General features: G+C 39.6%; 3 protein-coding genes across 4 annotated transcripts; 2 read left to right on the plus strand and 1 right to left on the minus strand.

The window, feature by feature from the left end:
- Positions 1 to 716: 716 nt before the first annotated feature.
- Positions 717 to 1,678, plus strand: GatC (glutamyl-tRNA(Gln) amidotransferase subunit C, mitochondrial). Of its 2 annotated transcripts, none has more exons than XM_018455456.1 (2): positions 717 to 851; positions 948 to 1,678. In XM_018455456.1, the coding sequence occupies exon 2, from the start codon at positions 1,156 to 1,158 to the stop codon at positions 1,666 to 1,668; it is 513 nt and encodes a 170-aa protein (XP_018310958.1). In that variant the 5' UTR covers positions 717 to 851; positions 948 to 1,155; the 3' UTR covers positions 1,669 to 1,678. The 2 variants fall into 2 exon arrangements, with proteins under 2 accessions (XP_018310958.1, XP_018310959.1); XM_018455457.1 differs by having other exon boundaries at positions 954 to 1,678.
- DNApol-gamma35 (DNA polymerase subunit gamma-2, mitochondrial) lies at positions 1,642 to 2,743 on the plus strand. Its single transcript, XM_018455454.1, has 2 exons — positions 1,642 to 2,204; positions 2,286 to 2,743. The coding sequence occupies exons 1-2, from the start codon at positions 1,665 to 1,667 to the stop codon at positions 2,718 to 2,720; spliced, it is 975 nt and encodes a 324-aa protein (XP_018310956.1). The 5' UTR covers positions 1,642 to 1,664; the 3' UTR covers positions 2,721 to 2,743.
- A 468-nt stretch (positions 2,744 to 3,211) lies between these two features.
- KdelR (ER lumen protein-retaining receptor) lies at positions 3,212 to 5,076 on the minus strand. Its single transcript, XM_018455455.1, has 3 exons — positions 4,784 to 5,076; positions 4,462 to 4,651; positions 3,212 to 3,591 (listed from the first exon to the last, which is right to left on the minus strand). Exons 1-3 carry the CDS (start codon positions 4,872 to 4,874, stop codon positions 3,234 to 3,236), a joined length of 639 nt encoding a protein of 212 aa, XP_018310957.1. The 5' UTR covers positions 4,875 to 5,076; the 3' UTR covers positions 3,212 to 3,233.
- Positions 5,077 to 7,534: the final 2,458 nt, after the last annotated feature.

Here is a 7,534-nt window from a genome sequence, read left to right on the forward strand (position 1 = left end):
TAGCCTATAATAGGATCACAAGTTGTAAGCCATAAGAAATTGGTTAATCACAGTTGAAGAAAACAATCGAGTATGATTAGATCATTTTTTATGGCTTACGATTGTATATGAAGGCTATTGTAGAACGGGCTTTATGGTTACGTTTACATCGTGCGCTTAGTCCGCGACTTATACGATAGGTGTCTTTCTTTAACAGGATAAACAAGGACATCTATTGTATAGGCCGCGGCCTAAATGCACGGTGTAAACGTAGCCTATATTATGGTTCTAGTTAGCGACATTTTTGTCTTTAGGAAACTTCTCCTCAGGGTTGGCAAACGTTACTTTTCAGTTACTTTGTCGTTACTTTTTATAGTAATTTGATGACGATGTTGCAATTTTTTATGACGATAACGCTAACTAACTAAACGCTAAGATTGTACTAAAGTTAGAAAAGTCACTTCCAAAAGTAACTTGTCATTATTATGCGTTACACCGAAAAAATTATAAGTATAACGAGTAACGCGTAACGTTACGCGTAACGTTACTCGTTACTAAAAAGTAACGCGTTACAAATTAGGAGTTATTTTTTTCAGTAACGAATGACTTTTTCAATCCATTATAAGTAACGATTGACTTTTCTAACTCTGATGTTAGCATTACCATCATAAAAAATTCACAATGTCATTATCAAATTGTTATTATAACAAGGTAACGATCAACAAAGTAACGGCGTTACAAGTAACGCGTTACTTGCCAACCTTGCTTCTCCTATAATCCTATTGGACATTGGACGTCGTACGTCGGATGTTGTATGCTACATGAAATGTGAATCCTACATAAGGAACAGCCAAAAGTGAAAATACGTGCACGTGAGAATACGTTACTCCACATTACTCCTTTCTTTGCTCTTCTGCACGTCAGGCTACTTGTTCTGGCCGTATTGACCCCAGTTTGTATTTCTCTAGGAACAGGTGCCATTAATTCAAGAACGCAAGAAGACGTGCACGTGCACTTGAAGGAGAAGACAAAAGGTTACAAACGTAGAGAGTGTCTGAAAGGAATCGAAAAAAAATAGGACACGCATCGAGATCTGAGGCTTCGAAATCTTGAAAAAAAAAAAAAAAAAGGAGTCGGATCTGATTGTCAAATCAAATCGATAGGTCGTCGTCGAGTATGACTTTGTTGCGACGAATCAAACCAGCATACAGACTCTTTGACGAAGGTGTTATCTTTCTGCGTCGAAGTAACGCTGTTCCATCTTTCAGAACATTCAACTCTTCGACGGTACTCGCGAGACAACAACAACAACAAAAATCAGAGAACAATAACGAAGTGAAGGACAATAACGACAGCCGGTTTGGCGGTGACAAGAGATCGTCTATCGACGAGGCAACGATCAGGAGGCTCGAGAGGTTGGCGTTGGTCGGCTTCGAATTCAAGCAAAGCAAGCGAGTGCTGGAGGAAGCAATAGCTTTTGCCGAGCGGCTGCGGACGGTCCACATTGACGAGACGGTACGTCCGATGTACAGCACCCTGGAGAACGATTGCATTCATCTGCGGGACGACGTGGTGCGACACGACGTCGATCGGCGCGAGATACTGAGGAACGCCGCGGTGCTGGAAGGAGAATACTTTGTCGCACCGCTGACGACGAGCAAGAAGAAAGAAAGTGAGTCTAAACAATGAGTCTGGAGGCTATACTGAAGACTGTCGGGTCGCACTTCCTCAGTCTGTCTGAACGGATGTTCGTGTACGGACCCCAGGGCAAGCTGCTGCTGAGGAACCTCGAGGAACACTGGTTCTCTCACTGCGTCACAATGCCGCATTATAATGTATTCCCATGTGACACAATCGCAGATACGTTGCAGCAATTACGGAACAACTCGATGGACATGCTGCCATTTGCACTCGTCACACTGGGGACGTCCAAGAGCGTGTGGAACGAGTCTCTGCTGTCAGTGGGTAAAATACCATCCCACAGAATCGCCAAGATTAACGTGTTCGTTGATGCGTCGGACTCGAAGGATCTGCTGCATAAGAAGCAAAGAGAGCGCAAAGTATGGTGGCGCAAACTTGTCCAGCATCCCTCGAGATTCGTCCTCGCCGAGGCAAAGAAGACGAGAAATCTAGATGTGACGGAGATAGAGGCGCAGTTTCCTTTTGGAAATATCATTGTGGAAACTATCACCTATTATCCCGGCGTACGCAAGTTGTATCCTCAGGTATAACGCTTTCTTATTAAAATGTCGGTAGCATTATGAAAGATAGAGAGAGAATTATTTAAATGGGATATTTATTTACAGACTGAAAATAATAAAGATAATGTTATGGATGTGCACATGGTCGAGCATATCGCTTCCATGGATTGGGGCTGCTTGGCGTTACTCTGTGACAGCCATATGCTGAATAAATCAACTAGAGCCTATATTCATCCTATGTTATGCCCATACAAAATCACGTTCCACATAGGGAAACAGGATAATGAGACTGATACAGATATAGAAGACTTGAATCGCTTTGTGCTATACTTAAACAATATGCTTAGAACAAAAGGGATCTCTACCATATTGACAAATACAGAACAAATCGTAGAAATGTGCCTAATACCGTACGTCGTGTCAGTGGATAAGACTAGTCTTAAGAATGGCGTTGTACATGTAAAAAGTCGATCAACGACGCTTAGTGAGGCAGTTCACATTACTGACTTGGTAAAGTATGTTAGTTTGCGTTTTTCTTGAATTACCGTAGTGGCAATTCAACTGGATTTCTCGATCAATGTTCATAAGATATTGCTATCATGTAACTTTATATTTAATTATTAACTATATTTATTACTGACAGTTACAACGATATAAACTATAAATATAAATGAAAATTCTGATTCTATGTTCTCTCCTCTTTTACCCCTATTTTGTGAATTTTTCTGAATTTGAAGATAAGTAGCTAACTCGATCTTATGTGGTAATGTACATTTTCTGAAATGAAGTACGCAAAATAAAACAGTAAAGGCAACTTAGATTTTCTGATCCTGAAAAGGAGACGCAACACATGGCATCGTACGAGGGGTGATGGAAGGAAGGAAGAAAGTTTGTGGAAAGGGGATGCCAGACAATTCATACTTAGTGGAAATGTGCATCGTCGTGCACGTTTCACAAGCCTCCCAGGATTGCCCGAATTTATCTCAAATTGGCGATGCCACAGAGACAGTTGAAAAATTTTCCAATACAAGAGGATAATACTTTCAACTGAAGCTAAGCAGGTAGTTGTAGCTTCTTGCCTTTGAGTACTTTGGTAATATAGAGGTAGAAAAAGTCACAATAGAGAACTGTTTGCACCAATCCGGCGACTATAGCGATCAAATCGTAATGATCTTCAGCATAGTAGCGGTAGACCCAGTTGAACAGATACAGGCCTCTGTATGATCCTAATGCGAACAAATAATGGCTGGTAATGCTTTCTGCCTCGCCTGTTTTCGATACCAGGAACAACTGCGGTAATATTGCCACTGACTCTAGATAAATGCTGAACGTCCACAAGACCTCGATGAAGGACAGTTCGTGATTGATCAGCAGTGCTAGTATAAATGCTGGTAAAATCAGAAACTCGATCCTGAAATAAGAAAGTTCATCGTCCCAATGAAAATAGCAACTGAGGAACATCATTTTAAGTCTGGTCTTTTTAACTAAACTTACACCATTCATCTTTTCTTCTTTGATTTATGACTGTTTCTATCAACATAGATTAACTTTAATCTCAGTTCAATTTACTTTTTATCTTTTTCTAATTCTTGAAACTAGAAAAAGACGAAGAGCTAGTTGAACCAAAATTAAAATTACAATTACATTGGTATAAATGGACATTAGACCCAATTCCATCAATGTAAGATTAACTTTAATCAATTTAATTTACTATTTATCCTTAATTTTTAGAATTAGAAAAAGATCAAGAATAAATTGAACTGAGATTGAAGTTAATCTTAACATTGGTGAAACTGGATGCCCATTTCTACCAATGTAGATCAATTTTAATTTTAGTTTAACTTACTTTTTATCTTTCTGATTCTGCGAACCAGATAAGAAGTTGAACTGAGTTAAAGTTAATCTATGTTAATAAAAATAGGCATAGAGAGAAAAGTCTGGTTTACGGAAGTTATAGATCTGTTCTTTTTAGCTGAACTCGCAGTTTTTCTCTTTTTCTTTCCAACGTGAAAAGAAAAAGAAGATGAATCTTGCAAGAAGTTCAGTTAAAAAGAACAGGCTTCGTTTTATGCCACAACTGGTAAAGAGAGTTTAATACAATGATTTCAATGATTTTCTTCATTCAGTGATAATGATCACATGAACGAAAACATCGAAATCATTATCTTGGAGTTTATTGGTTTCAGCCTCCATAAACCAAGTTAAAAGGAGAAAAGATAAACCGTGCAAGAAGTTTAACTAAAAAGAATGACAGACCTGTTGACAGATTTTGAAGTCTTACCTGAACGTGTCATGATTATGATCGTACGTAGCTTTGAACTTAACATACATCAAGAAGATCGTGGCGAGAGATGCGGCGATGAATACGATCTTCATGAACGTGTTGTATGCTGAGATGAATGTGGTGAACAGGTCTAGATAACGGGTAGTATAAACAATAGCGAAGAGAATCTGCGATTTGCCGCTAATACCTACAAACGTTGAAACATCGATAATCTCTGTCTGTTTAAGATGAGCCTTTATCAGCGTTCGCTCGCCACACATTAAACTCGTCACGTACACTAACGTTCCTTGAACGATATGATCAAAGCGATCCGACTCACCGGCGCAGCTCCGTGTCTTCCATATCTTTAGGAGTAGTATGATAATGGCTAAAAGATGCGATAGATCGCCCAGCAATCGGAATATATTCATATCAGCGGTCGCGGGGATGTGACTTTACGTAAAAAAAACTCGCGGGGGAAGATAAAGAGCCAGCTCGCAGCTCGTTCGACAGCGGCACGCAAATATGACGTGGCTCTGGCTGTGGTTACAGCAGATGGCCGACCCCCCGGAATCAGATTGAACTGTGAACACTCCGGTCTCGATGTTGACATCGAGTCAGCAGGCAAGCGAGCGAGACTAGAGAGGGAATTTACGATGCATCGTGCGATTTTTTGCCATGTCGAGGGCCACTAAAAAGCCACTTTTAGGTCGGTATTCATAGTCAGTTCTTATATTCAAGACCGTCTTAAGTTCAGTCTTGAGATGTCACGAACCAATCAGAGGGCTGTATTAGCATCTTAAGACATTGGCTGCGTTCAGCAGACTCAACAGTTTTGCAACCGTTTTATGATTGTCTGCTGAGATAGGACCATTCTTCTAGATCTAAAAGTATGATCCAATTAGCGCGAAGGAAATTTCCAACAGTTGCAAAACAAACGTTCTGCTGAACGCAGCCAATATTTAAGACGGTCTTAAAATAAGATTTGACTATGAATATCGGCCTTAGGACCACTTTTAAGGCTACTTTTATCAACTTTAATCGACCGATTAAGTTAATTGGAGTTAGTAAAAGTGACCCTAATGCCCGTTTCCACCAATATAGGCTGCGGTCCACTTGACGCTACAAACACTTCGAAGTGTTTGAGCGACGAATCAGAACAAAGAATTTTACGAATTGATTAATCGAAGAATGCTTTGAAGCGTTTGTAGCATCAAGTGGACCGCAGCCATAGATTAATTTTAATCTCGGTTCAACTTACTCTTCATCTTTTTCTAGTTCTAAAGATTAGAAAAGGACGAAGAGTAAGGCCGGAATCAGACTATGCATTGAAGATTGAGATTGAAGATTGAAAAATTCAAATTTGACCAATCGAAACGAAAGGAACTAAAATTTCTTTGTCCTCATTGGTCAAATTTCAGTCTTCAACCTCAATCTTCAATGCGTAGTCTGATTCCGGCCTAAGTTGAACCGAGATTAAAGTTAATCTACAATGGCTGCGTTCAGCAGAGAAAACTAATCAGTTAGCGCTTAGTGATTCTTTAATATGATTGGTTCTTGCTTTTAGTTCTTCACTGGATCTAAGAGTAGGAATTATATTGATGAATCACCAGGTTTGGGAAATTTAACATTGCGAGAGGTTTTTTACATTTCCTATGTATAAAACGTATAAAACGTGTATTATATACGTTAAAATTCTAAAACCCTTGGTGGAAATACATAAGGTGAGTTATTGAGCATAATGGTGGTAGCAATACTGGAAATAACCAATCAAATATGTTCCAACATATACTTTCTGGTGTACACTGGTATAGCGCTGGTTATACTGGAATAACCAATCAAATGTTATCCAAATTCATTCTCCTATTGCGTATCCATGGGAATAGCTTACCTTAAGCTGGTTCTACATTAGTTGTATCGCAGCGTCGCAAGCGTTGCAGTCCAATCAGAGTCTAGCTTGTTGTTGATTGGACCGCAACGCTTGCGACGCTGCGATGCATTAATATAGAACCAGCTTTACGTATTTCTACCATGTTAAAACCCATTTCACATGAAATACACATAGTGAGCGCTTGCATCTTATTGGCATATTCCGTTAGAACTAAAAATATAGATCAAACAAATACAAGAGCTCACTGAGCGCTCAGTGAGCGGTCGTGGTACTGAATGCACCCATTGGCGAACAACAAGAATGCAACAATTCACCGTGTCACACCGTGTCACTCTGTATCTCTTATTGGAAAGCTCTCAGTGATATATGGACTATGTTCCAAAATTGAATGCTTGTACTGAAAATCTATAGTGCACGTAACGTAAACTGTCGCATTTTCAGTGTTAGCAGTAAATTTGGAACCCAGCCATAGTATTCTTGAATCTGTTCGCGTTGCTTGTACTTGTGATTTCGCTCTCATTAAGTTGCTTTTTCATGCTGACGTTCGACGCTCATTTTCAGCGTCAAAATAGGTCATGCGATCAAAAATGGCGCCTTGATATTTCACGTGACATATTTTGACGCCGAAAATGAGCGTCGAACGTCAGCATGAAAAAGTACCTTTAGGCTGCGTCCCCATGGAGAAAGAAGCAGAGGCCGATATATTCATAGTCGGTTCTTATTTCAAAACTATCTTAAGTAATGTCTTAAGTCGCTAATGCGGCCCTCTGATTGGTTCATGACATCTTAAGACTGTACTTAAGACGATCTTGAATATAAGATCTGACTATGAATACCGGCCTTAATCTCAAGCAATGGCTTAAGATACTAATACGGCTCTCGGATTGATTCATGCACTAGCTTAAGGCCGGAAACAGATTATGCATTGAAGATTGAAGATTGAAATTTGACCAATAAGGACAAAGAAATTTTAGCTTCTTTCGTTTCGATTAGTCAAATTTGAATTTTTCAATCTTCAATCTTAATCTTCAATGCGTAATCTAATTCCGGTCTAACGGTGAAATCACACGGTGCGGAAAAAGACTGCGGAATAGAGAATGAGTCATTGAAGCAACCAATCAGCGTTATTCCGATTAGCGCTGAATAGCGTTGATTGGTTGCTTCAATGACGCATTCTCTATTCCGCAGTCTTTTTCCGCA

This window comes from Mycetomoellerius zeteki, unplaced genomic scaffold, assembly GCF_001594055.1.
Source record: "Mycetomoellerius zeteki isolate Tzet28-1 unplaced genomic scaffold, Tzet1.0 scaffold48, whole genome shotgun sequence".
NCBI classification, from domain to species: Eukaryota; Metazoa; Arthropoda; class Insecta; order Hymenoptera; family Formicidae; genus Mycetomoellerius; species Mycetomoellerius zeteki.